We start from the raw sequence: 23,331 nt of genomic DNA, 5'->3' as shown, positions 1-23,331 counted from the left end.
AAAAGCTAAGTATTACTAAGTAGTTCTGTCATTTAGGAAACTAACAATAAATTTAATAATATATCCCAAAACAACTGGAGCACCACCTGAACACCATTGCCATTAACAAATTCGCCATTAGTCAATTGCAAAAAGCAGCTTTACTCGGAACAGCTTACATCCTGTGACAATATTTCAAACATTATCAAACATCCACATCTGCCTATCTCAGGTCTTGGGAAGGACTCAATCATCATCATCTTCATTTAATGACCCCATAATCCCTTGTGGAGTGGAGTCTGGGTAACTGAATGAAGCTAGTAGAGTTTTTAAATGGTCAGATGCCCTTCCTGTCACCAATGTGGAGTTTTGTTGCAGATATATTCTCAGTGTGCCCAGAGAGAAATATCTGTCTCTATTTAGGATCGAACTCACAGCCTTCTGATTGTGAGGCGAAAGCTCCACCTCTAAGCCACCGCACGACTCCTTTGGGAAGGCCTCAATATATGGACAAAAATGCTAAATCCAGTCTGAACACCTGGCTGACTGTGCGACGAGTAATAATAAAGGCAAACTTACAAAACAGAGAGCTGAAAGAAAAATAAGTTCATTAAACTAGCAAACCAGAAAGGCCTAATAAAAATCGACCTTGTCTACAAAAGATTTTTCAGTGATGATCTATATAGACCCATTTGGGAAGGTTGGGCATATTTATCAAAAGGGATCTCTCATTCAGACCTAAAAGCCGGATAGAGGAAAGTACTCTCTGTCCATTGGAGCAACATGGTTTTATATAGAACTTTGACTTGAACATAGAATAAGGAGACTGGATGAGACACACCACCATGAAATCACAGGACTGCACATATCCTGGGGGAGGTTCAGATTGATCCTATTTAAAGCTTTTTATCCCACTTTTTCATGACCAGAAACAATCCTGTATTTTGATAAAGCGCCTATTACATTTAAATCAGTGGTGGTATTCAGTCAGTTCAGACTGGTTTAGTCAAACTGGTAGTGGCAACCTGTGGTGTGTCTGTCCTATTTAGCTACGTTTTCTAAGCTATGTGCATGCGTACAAGCTGCGCACATGAGCAAAGAGCATGTGTTTGAAGACCGCACCCATGTGCAGAACACACACGTGTGCGTGCTCACATTTTTGGTGCACGGAGACTTGGTGGTAAAATTATGAGAAACTCACCTCTGATTTAAATGTTTGAAGCTGTGCACATCAGCAGATCCCATAGTCTAGGCTACCAGATCAAGGTTGCAAAAATCCTGATGCCCAGAAGAAGACACCAAAGAAAACCGTTGTATCAAGTTCTATTGTCATCTCGTGATTGCCAAGATTTTTGCAGCCCTGGCCTGATAAATATACCATAGGGAAAATCCTTCTTGGAATTTATTTTATTTATACGCACAGATCTAATTAGTTATAAATTAACTATGTCCAAAGGATTAGGGTTAATGAAAGTCAGTGAAGTTAGGTTTGTACATCACAATTTCTCCTGGCTTGTTTAAACTTATAGTTGGAAAGGGCAATTTAAAATGAGAAGCAGAATTTTTTGTAAAATAGAGGTTAGAAGGAGGTTAGGATTAGATTTGGCAAAAGTTGCCAAAACGCGTACATGTGACATTGTGGCTTAAGATAAAATTAAAATGACCTGCTGTCTTTGACTTTACTAGGCTCAGACCCATATTAAGTAGCTGGTATCTATTAGCACTGTAATTATTCGAGGATTTTAAAAATAGTTTTGTGCCACATAACCCTTCTTGTATTTTCTAGCATCCGAAAGTACTTTAAAATATCTATGTTTCTTTAATTAATTGTGTGCATTTTTCTTCCAAACAGAAAGTTTATAGACATGGGTTTTATTGATGAAAAACGAATAGCCATATGGGGCTGGGTATGTATACAGTACTTTAATTTTTGTTTTAAAAAAATCCTGAATAATCATGTTCTGTTTAGCCTGAAACTTGCAGTTTGTTTTTCTTATCTTCCTCCTTGGCTTGAATTCCCATAAAGCAGCTTGGCAATATGTATGTATGTATGTATGTATGTATGTATGTATGTATGTATGTATTTGTGTTACAACCCCTAGTATGCCCAAATATGGGAGGGAGCTCACTACTCCCCCTTTCTGTCCTTCGGCTCATTACAGAAGACCATCCAGGCAGAAAACCATATTTTTATTTTTAATGTTGTCTTTTTATATTTGTGTTGTATTTGTGCTGATAAATAAAGGGACAATCTCCCTTTATTTATTTATCAGCACAAATACTATATATATGCTGGTTTTGTTGTATTCGGGTCTTTTCCCGTGTAAGGTTGAGATTGTCTTTGCAACATTTCGGCAGGATCTCACCTGCCATCTTCAAGCGTGGGCTTAAAATGCCAAAACGTTGCAAAGACAATCTCAACCTTACACGGGAAAAGACCCGAATACAACAAAACCAGCATACCTACACCCGTGAAAATCTACGAAAACACACACACACACACACACACACACACACACACACACACACACACACACACACACACACATATATATATATATATATATATATATATATATATATATATGCTGGTTTTGTTGTATTCGGGTCTTTTCCCGTGTAAGGTTGAGATTGTCTTTGCAACTTTTCGGCAGGATCTCACCTGCCATCTTTGATCCTGCCGAAACGTTGCAAAGACAATCTCAACCTTACACGGGAAAAGACCCGAATACAACAAAACCAGCATACCTAAACCCGTGAAAATCTACGAAAACAAATATATATATATATATATATATATATATATATATATATATATATATATATATATATATATATATATATATATATATATATATATATATATATATATATATATATATATATATATATATATATATATATATATATATATATATATATATATATATATATGTTGTAATTGTATAAAAAGGCAACAGTAAAAATAAAAATATGGTTTTCTGCCTGCATGGTCTTTGTGATAAGCCGAAGGACAGAAAGAGGGAGTAGTGACCTTCCTCCCATATTTAGTCATACCAGGGGTTGTAACACAAATACATATATATATATATACACACACACACATAAATACATACATACATACATACATACATACATATATATATACACATATATTACATTGACCAGTGGTGACATAACAATATATAAAATGCTATGACTAAATGATATAATGGATATATTTTCTCAGCCCACCCAATCCAAGGAGTTCATGACAGGTGAAATAAATTACACATGAAGAGCGCAATGTTTATTAGTAGAGAAGCTCCTAAACATGATGGCAAACCTTTTCTGGACCAAGTGCCCAAAGTGTGCACCTATGCATGCGAATGCACCCATGTCCGCCCGAACCCCCAAAATGCAATGCACCTGCGGCCCCATACATGTGCCTTGCCCCCCGCACATGCACACCCAGCCCCCTGCATATGCCCTGTGCCCCATGCATGCCTCCACATACGCCGTGTGCCCCTGTGCATGTACACACCCTGCACATGCACTCCGCTCCCCTGTGCATGTGTGGCAGAGACCTGAAGACCAGCTGGTCGGCGAGAGACACATACACATACACGGTGGAGCTGAGCTGGGGTGATGGCTCATGTGCCCACAGAGAGGGTGTCGTGTGCCACCTCTGGCACGCGTGCCATAGGTTCGCCATTATGGTCATAAAACAATTCCCCTTTTTCTTCATGCCTGATGGAGCCCTCTGCTGGAGAAAGTGTCCCTTTCTTTTTTTCCTATATAACCATCCAACATCATAATAAAGTTTGCAGACGACACAACAGTGCTGGGTCTCATAACTGGAGGGGACGAATCAGCATACAGGGAAGAAGTCCAGAAGATATCTGCATGGTGCTCAAGAAACAACTTACATCTAAATACTAGTAAGACAAAGGAGATGGTGCTAGATTTCCGGAAGCACAGAGAGGAACCTGCCCCACTGTATATCGAGGGGTTTCCTCTTATAAATTCTTGGGAGTGCTTATTAGTCAAGATCTCACCTGGAAAAACAACACGTCTCTGGTGATTGGAAAGGCCCAACAGAGACTTGATTTCCTTAGAGTCCTGTGAAAAAATCAGGTGGAACAATGGCTGATGACCTCTTTCTATTGGTCCACCATAGAAAATGTCCTCACATATTGCATTACAGTATGGTAAGCTGGTTTAACAGCTGCAGACAGGAAGGCACTACAGAGAGTGATCAATTCGGCACAAGAAACCATTGGTTGCCCTCTGACACCACTGGATGACATTGCCAGATCTCCCTGCTTTAGCAGAGTAAGGAAGATACTCAGAGATGATTCACACCCTGGTCAGTGTCTCTTTGCACTTCTACCATCAGGCAGAAGACATCAAAGTATAGCCAGCCGAACAAACAGGTTTAAAGATAGTTTCTATACTTGGGCTGTGAGACTTTTAAATACAACCACAATCACTCGAGGCTAGTTTTTTTTCTTTTTCTTTCTTTTTTCGTTTCTGTTATAATTTTGCACCAGTGAGGTTAAAACCAATTTCGTTGCATTTAAGTGCAATGACAGTAAAGATTATATATACATACATACTTATTCAACAATAAGCTTTCTTAAAATACTTCAGATAAACAACATGATGCTATCATTGAAACTGGCCATCTTCAGCCTTTATATAGTAGAAGTTGAGAACACTTCAGACCCAGAGCATATGAAGGGTGTGTTTAGAAAGTGGACACCTTGGTGGGTGAAGGTCTCCACAAAGTATTCATTTACCAAAATGCATATTATTGTGTCCCTTTACTCACTCGTGCTCTCACCTCCCCAGTTTACTTTGGTCATTTATTTTCCCGTATGAAGACGGAACACTTCTAAATGGAGCACCAGACTAAAGTAATTTGCTCTCATTGTTAAGACTGGTGGGGGAGGGAATATCCTTGGCAATAAACATAATTTTGGATCTTGGCCCTTTGTTTTTCAGCATTCCAGATTCCTACTGTTAAATTAATCCTTAAAAAGATCAGTGCTAGGCATGATAAGCATTGGCCTAGTTGAAGGGGTGCTTCCTCTGAGGTTCGCCTGCAACAAATAAAATGCTCCCACTCTCACTGAGCCACAATGGGAAAAAATTGCACTTCAGCAGAGAAAGGCGCCCTGAGATCACCTTGTGACTAGGGAATTAACAGAGGAAAACCATCATCCATCTCTGCCTGCTGGTTCTAATGACAGGATAACCAGGCAGTGCAGATAAGCTTCTACTGCAAATATTTGTCTACAGCTGCAGAATCATGCAATTTTGTGGGTAACTGAGATCCAAAGGGGTTATTTTCCAAATTAATGTTTAACATTCTGCTGGTAGAACCGTAACGGTTGGGGTTGAGCTCTTTTGTTAGTCCACTGAGAACCTGTGTTGCTAGTGTTAGCAGGGTCCCTACGGTGCAAATAGCCACATATATCGTGACCAAAGGAATGTATAGCTACGGTTTATTTCATCACAGTCTATTGTTCAATGAATCAACTCATAAGGTTTTCACAACTTTTACCGTGTCATAATCCTGCCTTAACTGTCATGGTTAGGTTCACACAACATGTTAAATCCAAACTAAAGACTTTATGACTTGGCAAAAAGCCTGTAGAGATTCTCAGCCATCCAGGGCATGGTTATCCCAAAGGCTTTTAGCTATACAATATTGGGATGAACACCCTTTTTTGAATGGTGTGGGAAGAGGAATGGATTTCCAGAGGAAAAAATTGCAGACTACAGGAACCAGGAGCAATACTCAGGTGACCCTGAAGACACAGATAAACTTCCAAGTGCTTCAACAACTTTCTAAAAGGATGCAGATTACCAGCTGCCTGCAAGGAATATAAACCCTTCCATTCCCCACTATCCTGTCAGAGCTGAAGAAGCTTCTTGGATGAGAAGCGAAATGTCTTCAAAAGGAAAAACAAGGAAGTCCAGCTTATAAAAGCATTATAACTTGGCATCTTCTGTGCGCAGACCCCAGGATCAAAGCACATACACTGTGTGCATATTTATTTTATTTATTATTACATTTATTGGCCACCCATCTTAACACAGTGTAACTGTGGGCCCCCACTTCTGAGTAACCACGTTTCTCTGGTTTGCTTCTTTTTCCTTTGCACGTGTTCCCACCTTGAGACAGATCAGTAAAAGGCAAGCTGTCTAGCCCATCATTATCAATAACACTGCCATGTTATTTTAATATATCTCAAGTCCCATAATCACCTCTCTTGTCCTACCATGTGCTGTAATAACAAATGAAGTAATTAATACTATGCTGCCCTTTAATGGCAGGCTAATTCTGCTGCTGAGACAGTCATCTCACTCTACACTGTGGGAAGGCTGTTCCTGATTTTTTCTTCTTCATCATCTTAGTAGATGTTTTCTTTGTTGCTTACTTTGTAAGGATCGCAGTCCCTTGATAATGCTGTTATATTACATAATGTTTTATTCATCTCCACACAATGTAGTTCAGATTCTTGAATGACATTATACCTTAGAACAGGGGTGTCAAACTCACGGCCCATGGGCTGGATGCGTCATGAGCTGTCTAAGCGCACAGTTTAGCAAGGGGGGGGGAAGCTGCGATACATCACATGACAATATGACAATGTGAGTTTGACACCCCTGCCCTAGAATTTCAACTTTCATAATATTAATACATTCCTTAGTCTCCCTCATATGTGTAAATGATATCTGCCAATCTGCAAAAGGGCATGAAGAATTACCGAGAAGAGCTATTTTCTCTTTTTATGAAAAAGGCTTGAAAAATTGAGAAATTTTGTCACAGATCATCTCTAACGTAAATGATTGTTACTCTTCAGCTAAAAGAACATCTGGGGCAGAGCAACATTTCTTTCATCTTCTGTAGCCATAATGGCTGGGTATACATAACATGCAAAGCCAATCCCAAATCATAATATGGTTTAATACGATGTAAGAATCATAGTTCCTTCCTTCTTTCTGTCCTTGCAGAAGGGAAAATGCAGGTTCAGGTTCTCACTCAATTGTGGAACTCACCTGGCTGATTTGGGATCAACGCTCCCAAGATTGTTATGAGGTTAAAATATGGTGCAACATCCTCAGGTGCAACATCTTAGGCTCCTAGAGGAATTAAAGAGATGTATTTTTAAAGAAGAGAAATATTTGGAAGTCCCATTTGTTGCAGTGGTTCATAGAAAATTATTTAGGAGAAACTGTTGAGTAGTCGATGTTCCTGGATGCCAAAACAAATGTTCTCCTTGGCTTCAGTATATTATGACTTAGATTCTTAGAGAGCAAATTCTTGCCTTTTCGAATATTAACTTCTCTCTTGTTTTCTTCTAGTCCTACGGTGGATATATTTCATCTCTGGCACTTGGATCTGGTACTGGCATGTTTAAGTGTGGAATAGCTGTGGCTCCTGTTTCCAGCTGGGAATATTATGGTATGGAAAAACAACTAAAAATATGAGGTTTTGACAGCTGGATTATTTTTAAAAAATTAGGTCACTGCTAGGCCTTTGCTCATATGAAAAAAAAAGGGTTGAGGAACACTTCATCTAAAAACACCTCCTTCAAAATACACTTTCATTTAAAAACAAACACACCTTCACTTGAGCAAAGCTTGCTTTGAAATAGTTTGCAGAGCTGCTGAGTATATGTCTTCAAAGCAGATGTTCTTAAAGCAAACACTTTGAAAGCCTTTTCAAAGACACTATTGTCCATGAAACAGCTCCTGTGTCCAATTATTAGGTGCCCTTTTTAAGTTCAATCGTAGCTTCAGATGTTAAACTTTGGCTGGGCCTGGCCTTCATCTCAATGGCTTCTGCACGCAATCTTGTGGCTACGAAGCTGGCAGCTTGGCATCAGGCCCAGCTACTTCTTCAACACTCCTCCACCTTCATTACCCTTTTTATGCCATCCCAGGCATTCTTCCCCCCACCCCTTTGCAAGGGTTTGCTGCTGAAGGAACTATAGGAAATGATCATTGGCCCACAAATCAAAGCACATAGAATGCATATCACAGAGACATGTAATTCCACATAACCATCAAATTAAGGTACAAACAGTGTTATTTTGACAGCTCCCTGCTTCCTTGGCAAAAAAAATATTTATTTTCGTAATGAATTCAATAAGGAGGTCTATCTGCGTAAAATGGTTTTGCACTTAATATACAAACTAAGAAAGTGAAGGCACTCTCTTCACTCTGGCTAATAGTAGGCTTACCCCCTATGTGATTAGGGCTGCTTTGATGTGTTTTGTAGCATGAGGCCAGCTTTAAAAGTACGGTAATTGTCCATTTTGTGGAAAATTACAAGAAAACTGCCCAAACTTCCCCCTTGAATGCCCAGCATGAATGAATGTAAATACATGCTTTATAATACATTTGCTCTTGTGTGCGTGTGTTAATGTGTTTCTGTGCATCGTGACAGCTGCATTTATTGTATATTGCAGCATCCATCTACACTGAACGATTTATGGGTCTTCCCACCAAATCTGACAATCTTGAGCATTACAAAGTAAGAATTGTGTAAACAATTACTATACTTTAATTACGCTCTTATTGTTAAATTTCAAATTTCCTTTTCTTGCCTTTTGCTCCTTGGCTGGGTATGTGGGCTGTCCTCTTCCGGTCTCTGCCGGTTCTTCCATCTGGCATTGTCTTAAATTGATATTTAGGGTAATTGGGAATATTCCCTTTGGGGAAACAGGGGGGTAGGAACTGAAGCAAGGCAGGTTGTGAACAAAACAACCTTTATTGGCTAACAAGTAAATGCTAACGAGTAAGGCAACTCTGGAACCGGCAACAACGCTTAGCCGTCTGACAGCTCTTTATATAGCAGCTGTCAGACGGACCGACCAATGGCAGGGCTGCGTTCTCCTGCCAAGCGACTGATTGCGTCTTGATCGATCAGCAGCGTTCCTGAGCCAACACGTTCCTGGAGGGCCGTCGTAGCTGTGAGGACATAATAGGGACATGGTTGGCAGGTTGGCAGAGGGTAACACATGGTTTTATAAAGGAAATTAAAGGTCTCCTTTTAAACTGAAAAAGCCATGCCCTCATAACATCGTTATCCCCAAACTATTCCTGAGATAGCTTTAAATGCCTTGAGCAGTTCCAGTATTTCAACAACAATAAGTCACAACAGTAAGCCTTGGTTGTGAGCTGATGCAGTTCATTGATTCTGTTGGTTGGTGTTATAGTCAACGTATGGCCAGCAGGACATATAAGAGCCACTGTGTTGGTGCTGAATCACTCCCTGTGGTCCCCAGGCACTGTCTTTGGGAAGGAAGAAAATCCAGGGAAATAAAGCTTGGCTCTTTAGTTGTACCCACCAGGGATTGGCTTGGAGACCTAAGTTGGCCTGATGAGAAGGAGGAGGAAAGGTGTGTGTGGGGGGGGGGGGGGAGAGATGCCTCTGATGCTTTAAAATTCAACTCTCACTGGGTTCCTCCATAGTTCTTCAGTCTGCTTTTTAAATTAAAAGTTTAATGCTGTTCTGTAATAGCGTTAAACATGTATCCAAAAGAAGCCTATCAGATGCTACTTGGAGTCCCTTTAGATGCACTCACACAAACCACTTGGGCAAAAACAGAGTGACAGATAATATCCATGTCAGTCTGTCTATCAAAACATGCCACCTTCCCCACTCAGCCTGTGTCGATAGATGTTTTCCTATTGACTGCTAATATTTGAGGGTTGGGAGGGAAACAAAACTGAAGGTTCCAACTTTTTTTTTATATGTCCTATACAAAGTGAATAAGGGCAGTGTCACTGGCTGGCAAGATAGGTATTGCCAGTGAGGGCATCCAATTCTGTGCCAATATGGTTTGTGGATAGCTCAAGGGATTGGCAGATAGTAGGTTAACTTTACTGGAAAAATGAGGTACAGTGGAACCTCCGTTCCAGGACTTCGGTCGCAACTTGATTTGGTTGTGATCGGAAGCAAGACTGACTGTGCATGCATGTACAAAAAAAATGGCACAGAAGGGGAAATTGCCATGACTGTGTTTGATCACTACCCAAGGATGTGTTTGTGACCAGAGTGAAACATTTAGCGGATTTTTTGGTTTGCACCCGATTTGGTCATGGTCAGAAGCATTCGTGACCCGAGGTTCTACTGCAGGGGTGTCCAAACTTGGGAACTTTAAGACTTGTGGACTTCAACTCCCAGAATTCCCCAGCCAGCATGGCTGGCTGGGGAATTCTGGGAGTTGAAGTCCACAAGTCTTAAAGTTCCCAAGTTTGGACACCCCTGTTCTACTGTATAGGACTTTACTTAGCATTGTCCCCATGGTCTTTTCCCTCCAATTTTAAACAAAACCGCAGAAATCTTATCTATAGTACATTGAACATTTTGGGCTACTTATGCGGACTGTTTCTGATATAGAAATAAGGCAAACCAAGTCTTATTTCAGGAAAATGAGAAATTTAAGTTGAAATGAGATATTTATTGAGCCATTCATAGTTTTATCTTGCTTCTCTTTTCTGGGCTAAACCTTTTCTGGGCTACCTAAGAAGGAAGTCGTTTCTTTGAACTAACCCGAAGGTAACCATGATTCAAACAAATTTTCAAAATAGATTTGCAACACAATTTATTACTGAAATGTACATTTAGCTGAAGGCTGTATCCCGTGAGTCTTGCATTGAAAAATCTCTATGAGACAATAATGTTAACCATTCAGTCATGTCCGACTCTTGGCGATTCTATGGAACAGGTCTTTCCACATCTTACGATCTTGTGCTACTATGAGAAACGGGTAGTCCTCAACTTTTGATCACAATTGACCCAAAATTTCTGTTGCTAAGTGAGACATTTGTTAAGTGAGTTTTACCCCATTTTACAACACTTAACAGTTTTTAAGTGATTCACTGCAGTTGTTAAGTTAGTAATATGGTTGTTAAATGAATCTGGATTCCCTGTTGACTTTGTCAGAACGTCGCAAAAGGTGATCTTGTTACACACACCACCACCCCAGGATATTGCAACCATCATAAATATGAACCAGTCACCAAGCACCTACATTTTGGTCACATGACCATGGGAAGACCTCAACAGTCATAAGTATGAAAAATTGTCCTATGTCACTTTTGTCAGTGCTGTTGTGATTTCGAACAGTCACTAAATGAACTGTTGTAAATTGAGGTCTATCTGTATTTGCAGGTACCATATTTTTCAGAGTATAAGATGCATCTTTTTCCCTCAAAAAAGAGGGTGAAAATCTGGGTGCTTCTTATACACTGAATACAGCATCTTTGGCCTCCCAAAACCCCACCCCACTTCACAAAAATGGCCATGCATAGCCTTTAGGAGGCTTCCAGAGTGCTCCTGGGAGCTGGGGAGGGCAAAAATGAGTGAAAAACGGGACATTTTGGGGTCGTTTGGGGGGGGGGCAAGCCCTCAGGAGCACTCTATAAGCCTCCTAAAGGCTATGCATGTCCTTTTTTTGACAAATGAAAAATGCATGCTCTTTTTTTTCATGAAAAATGGTCCGTTTTGGGGAGCTCTACAGAGTGCAAAAACTTTTTTCTTTTAACTTGCCTCTTGAAAATCTTGGTGCGTCTTATACTCTGAGAAACACCGTAATTCCCTAAACAAAACCCATGAAGCCTGAGATTTAAGAACAATTAGCAGAAAGTAGAGAAAAACTTTTCACTGGCTGATAGATTACTGTCACAAGAACATAGGACACTTGGTAATGAAGGCACCTATCCTTTTTACGTTTGGCAGCTCCATAATTGTTAATTATTTTCCCTTTCAGAATTCAACGGTTATGGCAAGGGCTCAGAATTTCCATAATGTGGATTACCTTCTCATCCATGGAACGGCAGATGGTGAGGTCTATGAAAAACCGGTACCAATCCTGAGAGAGAACCACTTTGTTAAAGAAACATTAAGCATTTCTCTGTTCCTGTGAGCAGGGTCAATACATTTAGACATATTTTCATTTTCTATCTGACACATTGAGCACTGCTGACTCATTGTTGATCGTCCCTGCTATATCGCTTGTTAACTCATGACATGAGTCTAATGTTCTGCTCTTGCGTGCTTTCTGGTATTTGTCAGACTGGTAGGATTCTTGTTTTTCATCAGCCACGTTCACTTTCCTAATTTCTTCCTTGCTTGATATTTCAGATAATGTTCATTTTCAGAACTCGGCACAGATCTCCAAAGCCTTAGTCAATGCACAAGTGGATTTTCAAGCAATGGTAGATATGATCAAATCATTTAAGCATTAATGGGACACACAAATAATTTGGGATAGTTGTTCGGTGTTAGATTAGGAGTGGGGATAGCTTTTAATCCACCCTCGGTCATAGATGTTTCAACTGCTAAATTTGGGGAAGTTATTCTCACCCAGTTCAGCCTACTTTACAGAGTGGCCTTTATGAGTGGGAAATGGGAGGATTGATTGATTTTGATTACATCATGGCAGCAAGTCAGTATTGATTCTTAGTGGCCACATAGATTTTCTCCATGGCAATCCATTCATAACTTGTGTTTAAGGTTTTCCAATAGTAAAGCAGTAGGAGGGACTGCTACATATGCTGCTTTGAACTCCTGAATGAAAGGCAGCTGCTACTGCAACTCAATCAATCAGAATAGACCTGGAAGGAACCTTGGAGGTCTTCTAGTCTAGTTCAAGCAGGAGATCCTATACCAGTGACCTGGTATAGATCTTTTCGGTATTGAGTGCCCAAACCAGAATATGCATGCATGCGCCTGCACCAGAGTGCTGGAAACCTGAAGACAAGCTGGCTGGTACATTCATGCCTGTTTTTTGGCCTTTTTTGGCCATTTTCAGGCCATTTTCTGGTGCTCTGGCGCCCATGAAGACCAGCGGGTATACTGGAAACCAGAAGAGCAGCTGGCGATGGTGCGCATGTCCATAGAGAGGGCTTTGTGGGCATGCGGGCCATGGCACATGTGCCAGAGGTTCACCATCACTTCAATTCAATTCAATTCACCATCCTATACCATTCCAGACAAGTGACTGTTCAGTCTCTTCTTAAAATTCTCCAGTGATCAGCACTGGCAACGTCTGGCAGCAAGCTGTGCCACTGGTTAGTTGTCCTCACTGTTAGGAAGTTTCTCCTTAATTCCAGGTTGCATCTCTCTTTGATTAGTTTTTATTCATTGTTCCAGGCCACAATGATATGTAGCCTAGCCAGATAATATATTAGAGTATATGGAAAAGAATAAGGGGGTGGGGAGGGACTTCTGGAATTAAAATCAAGTCTCCAAATACTACAACTAATTAAATAAAATATAATTAATCTCAAATATTTCTTTAATTAAAATTCTGTTTAGCAGGTATGGCACTGTAGGTCCAAAATGTGCCCAATTAAATATGTTTGTAAAATGGCCTAAATCTTGAGAAATTACTAAAGGTCACAGGATTTTCACTTCACTTTCTCATCCAAAGTATTGCAAAATTTTAGGTGGGAACATGAAAATGCCACAGCTTTTGCTGATTGTTTGGGATTTAACCTATAAGCAAGGTAATTTTAGGCTAAATTTTGGGTCTAGCCAATGCTTTTCAGCGTATCGTAGGCACCATGGTGCCTATAGGAACAATACTGCTGACCCCTTGCTTATGTAGGGAGCCTCAAATATTCCTCCAATGGACAAAGGACAAGGCTCATCTCCTTAAATCCAATTTTCCTTTTAAACTGGAATCATAGATGCAAGTGCCTGCTCTACCATAACTTATATAGAATAGAATAGAATAGAATCGAATAGAATAGAATAGAATAGAATAGAGTAGAACAGAATAGAATAGAATTCTTTATTGGCCAAGTGTGATTGGACACACAAGAAATTTGTCTTTGGTGCATACGCTCTCAGTGTACATAAAAAGACAAGATACATTTGTCAAGAATCATAAGTTACAACACTTAATGATAGTCATAGGGTATAAATAAGCAATCAGGAAACAATATCAATATAAATCATAAGGATACAAGCAACAAAGTTACAGTCATGCAGTCATAAGTGGGAGGAGATAGATGATAGGAACGATGAGAAGACTAATAGTAATACAGCCTTAGTGAATAGTTTGACAGTGTTGAGGGAATTATTTGTTTAGCAGAGTGATGGCGTTCGGGGGGAAAAGCTGTTCTTGTGTCTAGTTGTCTTGGTGTGCAGTGCTCTGTAGCTTCGCTTTGAGGGTAGGAGTTGAAACAATTTATGTCCAGGATGTGAGGGGTCTGTAAATATTTTCCCGGCCCTCTTTTTGAATTGTGCAGTGTTCAGGTCCTCAATGGAAGGCAGGTTATTTCCCAATAAGAGAGGAGGGTGGAAACTAATTGAGAGAAGCAACCTGGAACTAAGGAGAAAATTCCTGTTAGTTAGATTAATCAACCGATGGAATGTCTTGCCTCCAGAGGTTGTGGGGGCTCTGGAAGTTTTTAAAGAAGAGATTGGACAACCCTTTATCTGAAACGGTATAGGGTTTCCTGACAAAGCAAAGGGTTGGACTAGAAAACCTTCAAAGTACCTTCCAATTCTATTATTCTGTATAAAAGGGAGATGTGCCCTAGATGCCAACATTGTTGTAAACTTGGGGTGGGGGAGGTTACCTCTGATAGGAAACCAGCATGTTTTATGCTACTAGTCAAAACATAAATGGAATATGAATGGAGGGAGGGTGGTGTTTTTGTTTTGCAATTCTGAAGACCTCGTTTCAAGACAAATCCTAATGATACTGTTGCTCAGCTGTTTTCATTACAATCAGTACAGATTGGTTCCTTCAGCTTGGATGTTTGCCATTGTAACCTTGTTGTTGCCCCTTCAGGAACTAAGTGGCTTTTGTTACAAAAGAGAATCACACACGTTTTGGCTTTTGTTCTTGAAACAGGAAACCACCACCCCCCTTCTATAACATGTTAGAATGGCAGGGTCTTGCTATGCAACCTTCTATTGGAAAAAATCTGGGTTCAATTCCAAGTGGGGAGAAAGTCACTGGAAACATGGTGGCTGTTTGGAAAGATGGTTTTAATGGTGGACAGGATCACATGCCTTGAAGAGGTTGGGTGAAGAAAAAAAGGGGGGAGAGATGCTGAGAGTGCCTGAGTTTTATGCCCTCTCTGGGCTTTTAAAGTTGAGCTTGTATACGGATTGGTTGTCAGACTCCCATGGGGTCATGCAGGGGCAACTCTGTAGGCTGTCCTGAATCCCAGGCTTGGTTGAGCCTTGCTGGGTGATGTAATCTTCCCAGGTGCCATGTGGTGAGATGGGTAGAGGGCTAATCCTACCTTTGCTGGATCTTGGGTGAGGGCATTTGCCTATGAATAGACCTAGCTATCTCTTTATCTCTTAAATGCGAACATCTGCTGTGGGATGTTGAGGATGGTGGGGGCTATTAAGAGTGAGTCTGTTTCCTGCCTAAAACATGTTTCTCCATTTCTCATCCAGGGAAATATAATATTCTGCCTTTTTAATATTTCCTAGGATATTTCATTTTCCTAGGAGATGGGTGCTAACTTCCTACACTTCCTTAGAGGGTGAGAGCATAGATGAGATGCAAAGACCCAAATCCCCTATTCTGTCCCCCACCCCATCTTGTAAAGTTCTTTTCTGTTTGTTTGAATTCTGCTTAAGAACCACAGGATTAAGATAACATTTCTCTTCCTTTTCAGTGGTACACAGACCAAAACCATGGAATTCCAGGCCTTTCTTTGAAGCATCTCTACATTCACATGACCCATTTCCTGAAACAGTGTTTTTCTCTGCCTTAAGGAATCCTCTCTTCTGTCTTGATTCCAAGACGAAGCAATGTGAATTGCACAAACTATGCACATGCCAAAAGTAGGCTAAACATGGAATTAAAGGGGTGACGGTGTTTCTTACTGACCCTTGTGTACCGCTTGGGAATTTTTGTTAGCTAGGAAATAAATGAATAAAAATAAAAGTGTGAAATTAAAGGCTGCATATTTTGCTTATTCTCTCCCTATATTGTCAGAAGTCTCACATGTCAAATACAGGTATACATTATGAATGTAAAGAATTCGGGTTGGTGGGGAAGTGTTCTTGGAGATAGTCATGTGTTCTGACCCCCCCTCTTCATACACCAAAACATGCTGAGACAAAGATACTGCACAGTGATTTATTAACACACAAACTAGACTTGGGCAGCAATCCAGCACAGATGAGACCTTGGCAACAATCCAGCACAGACGAGACCTTGGCAGCAATCCAGCACAGACGAGACCTTGGCAGCAATCCAGCCTGCCAAGAGGACAAGACCCGATAGCTTCTCCAGCTCTGGTAAATATGTTGATTCCTGCAAACAGCTTGCAGAAAGTCCCTCCTTAAATACAGTCTTGAGAGGAGCCTAATTACAACCACCTGAGTTCAATTATCTCCTGTAACTGCGTAGCTGTTCTTTACGTCTATTAGCCCTTCGTTGCCAGGCATCCAGAACCACCTCCCTTGTCTCCTCCCCACTGCTCCAAGGCATGACTTCAGGAGCACACTCCCTTTGGGTTTCACCACTGCTCCATGCCTCAGGCACCTCCTGGTGGCCAACCAGCCTCTCTGATCCCTGCTTGGAGTTGGAACCCCATCCAGGGTCCTCTACATCTTCCAGAGCCGAGTCATTAGGCCCCTCACTGTCGGAGTCTGGTTGCAGTTCCACCGGCTCCTGCTGGCCCACAACAGTCATGTATCCTGGTGATTATTTAATCTAGCAAATGGATTCACTGGAAAAAAATGCTTCAGAAGGATCAGAGACAATTTTGCTGCAAATGAAAGTCAACAAAATGGCTGCTTAACGCTTGCCTCCAGCTAGTCCAGTGGAGAATTGCATCTCAGCTGAGCAAAATGATTCTTTTCAGTTAAAAGTGAAATGTGTGTTTTGATATTGGTCAAGGCAAGTTTGGCTTTAGCATTGGGTGATACACCTTCAAATTTGGATCCCAGGTAGACCACTTGTAGGCATTATTATTGTTGTTGTTGTTGTTGTTATTAAATACACAACAATGTGAAATCATAGCCTTCAATTCTTTAGTTGGTGTTGGCCTTCATACACACTAAATTCTTCCTGTTGGAAGGAATATCCATCTGGTTCATTTCCAAGCTGGGAGAAAGGCACTGGAGACAAAATGGAAGCTGGAGGCTGATTGGAAAAAGAGTCCATTTATTGATGAAGCCGAAGAACATGGGTGATTCTGGGCAGCTGATCACATGGAACTTGAGAGTGGGGGTTATTTATACCTTCTCTTGGGCTTTGAACTTGAGCTTCCAGTTCCAGAACATGTATTCTATTGGCTGTTGTCAGACTCCCATGGTCATGTATGTCTGAGCTAAGTTTGGTTGAAGTTTGGGATGCTGATGCAATGAAGGCTTGTGTTTGGCAATTCCTACTGAGGGTGAGGGCTAATCCTACCTTTGTTGGATCATGAGTGAAGCTTATGAATAGAGTTAGCTATCTTTTTATCTCTTAAGTGCTGACATCTGTTGGGGGCTATTAAGAAAGGTGTGGGCTGCTTTCCAAGAGCATTGCTTCTCCATTTCTCATCCTGGGAAATATAATATTCTGCCTTTTTAAAATATTTCTCAAAACATTTCTTTCTTCTAGGACAGGGCTGGGTGATAACTTTCTACATTCCCAAGAACTTAGAATGTCATAATGTATTGGCATAGTTTACATTATCCAATATGTGCCTTTTGTAATTGACAGATGGAAATTTTGTCAATGCATAGGTTTTCTAAGAGCCATCTAAGATTTTTTGGGGGGGTATGGCACCAGTGTGCTGGTAACCATCCGGACTACCATAGCTGGTTTATACCATAATCTTTCAAGTTCAATGTTCAGGTCATGAATTTTTTGTGTGATCTTTTCCAATTCTCTACTTGATACTATTTCCTAGTAATGCCTTATCAATTATCCACACTTTTCTTTTCAACCATAATTAAATCTGATGTGTTATAAGCCGAAGCTTTATCAGTTTGTATTTGTATATTTTAACATGCTCATGTTTAACTGCTTTCTCTGTGCTCCCACCAATTTGAATCATTTTTGTGACTGTGTATGTTACTGTTTCTTTTTCTTTCTTTATATACTACATTTTATTACTTCTATAAATGACTCAAGGCAGCAAACAGTTTATCCAATTTTCTTGTATCTTCTTTTTTTGTTATAATAATTTTATTAAAAGTTTTAGAAACAAAAATAAAAGACAATATACTAAGAAATGAAAAAAGAGTGCAAGAAAGCAAAAAAGTAAAAATAACCCCCTTAAGAAAGTAAACAATTTCATAATCTCTTCACCTTCTCTTAATTAACAAATATAAAAGTCTTCATACTATAACTAATCTTTTAACAATAGGCAAATTAAATAAGTAACATCTTCTCCTTGCCCAATTATCAACAAAAAGTCCAAGCAGAGCACTAAAATATTAACACTAATTAGCATATATATAAACTCAACATTCTTGATCTCAAGTCTTAACTGTAAGCAAAACTCCATTTAAAAGGCATAAAATAGTTCCTGATATCCTAGAGTAATCCCCCTAAAATTTAACATGGCAAACAGAGACAGTTTCTCCTTTAAAAAAAGACCAGCTCCAATACACAATATTTTCCCCATTCCAAATCCAGACAAAATCATCCGTATCCAACCAATGCCATGTCCCATTCAAATAAATATTCCATATCTCAATTTGAAGCAAATCCACATTTCACAGCATGTTTAGGGTGGCCCTGTATCTAGGTCACCTCAGCTCTGGTCTAACTTCTTAAACATTGCAATATTTAGCCAAAGGACGAAAGGTCCAAATAAATGTGTCACTTTGAAGGTGTCTAACTTCTTTGAATCAATTAATAGGAAATATCCAAAAGTAGTTAGCAAGAGAAGTAGGCAAACATAGAGTCCTTCAAAAAGGCTCTGTTTGCCTCTGTAGAAATTATAATGAATGTCCTCATTTCCCAATTTTCCCATACCCAGATACCATTGTCTTACAGTCTCTTCATAATGAGCAACTGTAAAGAGAAACACTTTGGGTGATCTTGCATCTTTTCCTAATCCAGAGAGGGTCATCGGAGCTAAAGCCATGGTCACGTTACTGACACCTGATTCTTGCTTTATGCGATATACTTGTGTCTCCTAGAATAAGAAGCATGGTGGACTGTTTAAGATGCTAGATTAGGAATGAGGTGTTCCAGATTCTAGCCTTCCTTTAGGCACACAAACTAGCTGGGCCAGGTTGGTGCTAGCCCAAACAGTGCTTTTGTATAAATTAGGAAAAAAAGTGCTTCTTTCCAGTGGTGGGATTCAAAAAATTTAACTAACGGTTCTGTGGGCGTGGCTTGGTGGGCGTGGTGTGGCATGGCTTGGTGGGCATGGCAGGGGAATTATATTGTAAAATCTCCATTCCCACCCCACTCCAGGGGAAGGATACTGCAAAATCCCCATTCTCTCCCAATCAGCTGGGACTCGGGAGGCAGAGAATAGATGGGGGCGGTGCCAGTCAGAGGTGGTATTTGCCAGTTCTCCGAACTACTCAAAATTTCCACTACTGGTTCTCCAGAACTGGTCAGAACCTGCTGAATACCACCTCTGCTTCTTTCTCTTGTATTCTTTTAAGTTAGTTCACTATTTATTTCTCAGCAATAGCAATTATAAAAAACCAGCACCAACCCAAATGAGCATAGGTTAACACCAAGATTAATATCAGACCAACAATCAAGAAGTAAACAACTTCCAATCAAGGGACTGTCAAACAAGCTAATAGTAAATAGCCCAACCAAAGAACAACCAAAACCACTCCCACCAGCGCTGGCAGGACAAATCATTAGAATATAAAATGAGAGCAAACCCCATTCCCTACTAGTACTGACGATGTCACCTAGTATGGTGATGAAATGTCTGCAATGAAGCAATCAAATTCAGAGATCACCAAGGACCACTCAATTATAATAAAGTCATTCTGTTTGCATGATACAAATCAAATTATTGAGCATAAAATAGCAGAACATTTGCATTCCTGGCTAATAATTATGGATACAAAGTCACTAGGATATACCGGTAGTATTTGACCTCGGGCCAGTCACTTCCTCTCAGTCCTAATCAGCATATGAGAAGCTCCCTGAGAAAGAAAAGCCACAGTTGTGTTATGAGCAATGTTGCTATGAGGCAAGCAGAGTGTAAAACTAAGCAGACAACAAAGCAGGACAAGCCCTATGAAGAACAAGGATTTCTATATGAGCAACAAAGAAATCCTGGATTTTGTGTACAGTAATATAATTGGGCATCTCTCTTTTGCAAACCAAAGGCAGCAGCGAGCAAAAGAAAAACCCTCTTGCTCAAATTTCAGTGATTTTTTTTTAAGGTAAAGTGGCATGCTTTCTGCATTTTGATGAGTAACTAAGGGCTTAATATCAGTGGTTGGTTCTGGATCCTGTTGCAACTGGTACGGTACAACAGGTCCGGGTGCCCACCACATGAACACGCACAGCGCATGCATACACATATGCATACTTACTGCCCGTGACACTCCAGCTGCTCCAAAAACTTCAAATACCAGTAAGGAGCGCAGGTGGGTGGGCCCTCCGGAGCACCATACCAGAACGGTACCTGGTGCTTCTGGCAGGCACCGGTACGCCTGTACTGGGGTGTACCGGTCATAACTCACCACTGCTTAATAAACAGTATATGCATTTTTCTGCAAACTTTCCTCCTCCTTCTAGTCACACAAGGGAAGATCCCACGTCTAGCACAATTGTTTGCAATGGTTCCACATAGGTTGGAACCTCCGTAGCAGATGTGTAGCTCTTATGAAAGTGATTGATGGAGAACCAGGTTCCTTGTCCCAGACAGCCCTGTTGAAGGTATAGATATTATTGCTTCCCATCACTCACTGGTGCCCTTCGTATTTTGAACTGAACATGTGAAAGTGGCGCCTGGAGCAAGCTATAGTATTCCTCTTCCCAGTGGAACCCAAGCCATAAAATCAACTTTGTAGCACCCCCAAACAGAACTATGAGATAAACGATTAAATGCCGAAGTTCACACGCAGACACCGTTGTTCCAACACCGACTGCAAAAACTCATCCTCAGCCAGACAAGTGGTGGCTGACTTCATAGATTTTCATCAACAGAAACACAAATTGCGTCTCTATTACAATTGTATCTCTGTTTTTCTTCCCCAGAACCAAACAAGTTGCAATTACAGGGTGCAGATGTTGAGTGTATTTTGCAGAATTGGTTTAATAACTTGTTAAGCTGAATGATGCCTATTGTGTTATAATGGCATCATAAATTATGTTCAATGAGAAATGTCTCAGACGGCGTTGAGAAGTACTTCCAGTTTTTTTTTAAAAAAATTCTCTTTTTCTGCCCGAACTGAAGGAGGATAAGCTCACTTCAGAACTGAATCTATATTCAGTAGTTTAAAAATATGTGGAGGGCCTGTTTCACAAGGAGTTGGGAACTAATGTTGTAGTAATGTATTAATCAATGTTCAACTACCGTGTTTCCCTTCGTTGGACCCCAGAAATAAGCACTTAGCATTATTTTTGGGGAGGTCTTATTATTTTTGAAGTGCAGGAGGCAGTGAGCGTGGTCACCTCATGGCTGCTGCTGTGTTGCAATATTTTCAGGGAGGGCTTATTTTTCGGGGGGGAGGGTATATTTTAGCGCATGCACGCAAAAGACCGATATTATCCAGGGAGGTCTTATTTTCAGGGAAACAGGGTAGAGGGGATAATATGTGTGTGTTTTTTAATGCACCTTTTTAATGCTTTGATTGCTTTGTGTTTTGTGGTTCTTTTTCCTTTTGTCCCTTTGGAATTTTTTTTTGGGGGGGGAGAGCTTTGCATTTTAATTTTGTTTTGAATAAAATAAAAACATATCATGATCATAAAAAAGAACGGAATCTATATAGGTCACGCTGTGCTGAGCAACTGGTGTTTATACAATATCTAAGTAAGCTTTTTACCTACATCTTTTTTTTATTGTGGCTTGTACATGTGCCTGAGCTATAAACACAAATGATAAAGCACATTAGTACCTGGCATAATGTTGCCTATGTCTTTTATTATTGTAACTCTAGATTTTATACCTTCTATACCATATTGCGTTGCACTTAGCAGGAATGGTGTGAGATATATTTGCACGGATGTTTCCAGAGCTGTGTCTCACCAAAGAAAGGACACCCCCCCCCCTCAATAGTACCTACCAGGTTCTCTGTTCATGGAAATGCTAAGTGATGGGTAAGACTGCACGCCATACGCCCTCTGCTGTCTAATGTCAGGGTCCTATCTTTGTGACAAATGCACAAAAATGCTGCAAAGAAGCTGAAAAAATACACTTGCTTCTAGTTTTAAAAGTTATCCAGTACAGCCGGGGCATTTGTTTGTTTGTTTGTTTTAAATGTGAAAGTTAGGCAATAAATAACTATCTTAAACTTGATCTTATTTCTGGCTTCATGGAACTTTTTCCGCATTTTATCTAATTGTGGGCAAATTATCATTCTCCTGTGTTGTCTCTGAGATGTTGGCTTAACTCATCCTCACCATAAGTGAGACTGCTAGCATTCAGTATTCTTTCCCCTGTCATTCCCATTCTCTCCAGATTAGTATTGACAGGTGGATAGAGATCCACACATTTCATGCCATTATAGCATTCTGCCATCTCAATTCAGCAGTGGGGAAAGACTCCTGTGGCCTGCCAGCAGATCTGGCAGTAGATTCAGACAGTCAGGAGGTTGGGGAGGAACATGGGTCAGTCCTGGAGTCTCGGAAGGCTCTGATTAGTGCTCTGCATTGGAGGCAGAGATGGGGCCAGGGCTGTCTGGCAGTAATCAGCTGCCTTTGGAGTCGGACATCAGTGGGGCAGAAGAACAGCTGGAGCCTGTTCCCAGTGTACGCATGCGCAGGGCTGCCAGATGAAGGGAACAGCTAAGGAACAAGGGTCGACTCAGGAGTAAAGCTGCAGGTGGACGGTGAATGGCCCCTCTCATAGGGAATAAAGAGGAGCAAAAGGGGAGGGGAGTTTGCAGGAGACAATTAGTTCAATTCATTAGAGTGAAGATCTGCTCCTGACTTCTTGCCAAGTAATTGCTGCTACAGCGTGGCGTTTGGAAGATATTGGCCTGGCACCTCTCCAAGCCTGATAACGGTCTGTAGTTGTGAAATCTCAAGAAAGGACTTTGCTGGAGAGGAATTCGCTTTAAACTAAATAAAAGGGGTTTTATCAGGACAAGGAGTCGGCTTTGTGCTTTTGGGGAGCCTAAGTCAGAACAGACTCATAGAATTTTATTTAATGGAAATGAACTTCTCTGTTCTATGGGATGCTGCTTGCAGAATGTGAAGCTCCAGAAGAGTATGGTCACCT

The 23,331-nt window shown here is 40.6% G+C and overlaps 1 protein-coding gene across 1 annotated transcript in view; it reads left to right on the top strand.

The window, feature by feature from the left end:
* LOC309384161 (prolyl endopeptidase FAP-like) overlaps positions 1-15,913 on the top strand; it is a 65,164-nt gene extending 49,251 nt beyond the window's left edge. Inside the window, exons 21-26 of the mRNA XM_081937367.1 lie at positions 1,832-1,886; positions 7,336-7,435; positions 8,445-8,509; positions 11,754-11,826; positions 12,128-12,201; positions 15,634-15,913. Of these exons, the coding sequence (XP_081793493.1) occupies positions 1,832-1,886; positions 7,336-7,435; positions 8,445-8,509; positions 11,754-11,826; positions 12,128-12,201; positions 15,634-15,732 (466 nt within the window). The 3' untranslated portion in view covers positions 15,733-15,913. The remainder of the gene's footprint in view (positions 1-1,831; positions 1,887-7,335; positions 7,436-8,444; positions 8,510-11,753; positions 11,827-12,127; positions 12,202-15,633) is intronic.
* The last annotated feature ends 7,418 nt before the right edge of the window (positions 15,914-23,331 follow it).

Source organism: Natrix helvetica, assembly GCF_964273705.1.
Source record: "Natrix helvetica genome assembly, chromosome: 1".
In the NCBI taxonomy this organism is placed as follows: domain Eukaryota; kingdom Metazoa; phylum Chordata; class Lepidosauria; order Squamata; family Natricidae; genus Natrix; species Natrix helvetica.
Note: the sequence above shows the minus strand (reverse complement) of the source record. Positions and strands in the feature narration are given on the sequence as shown.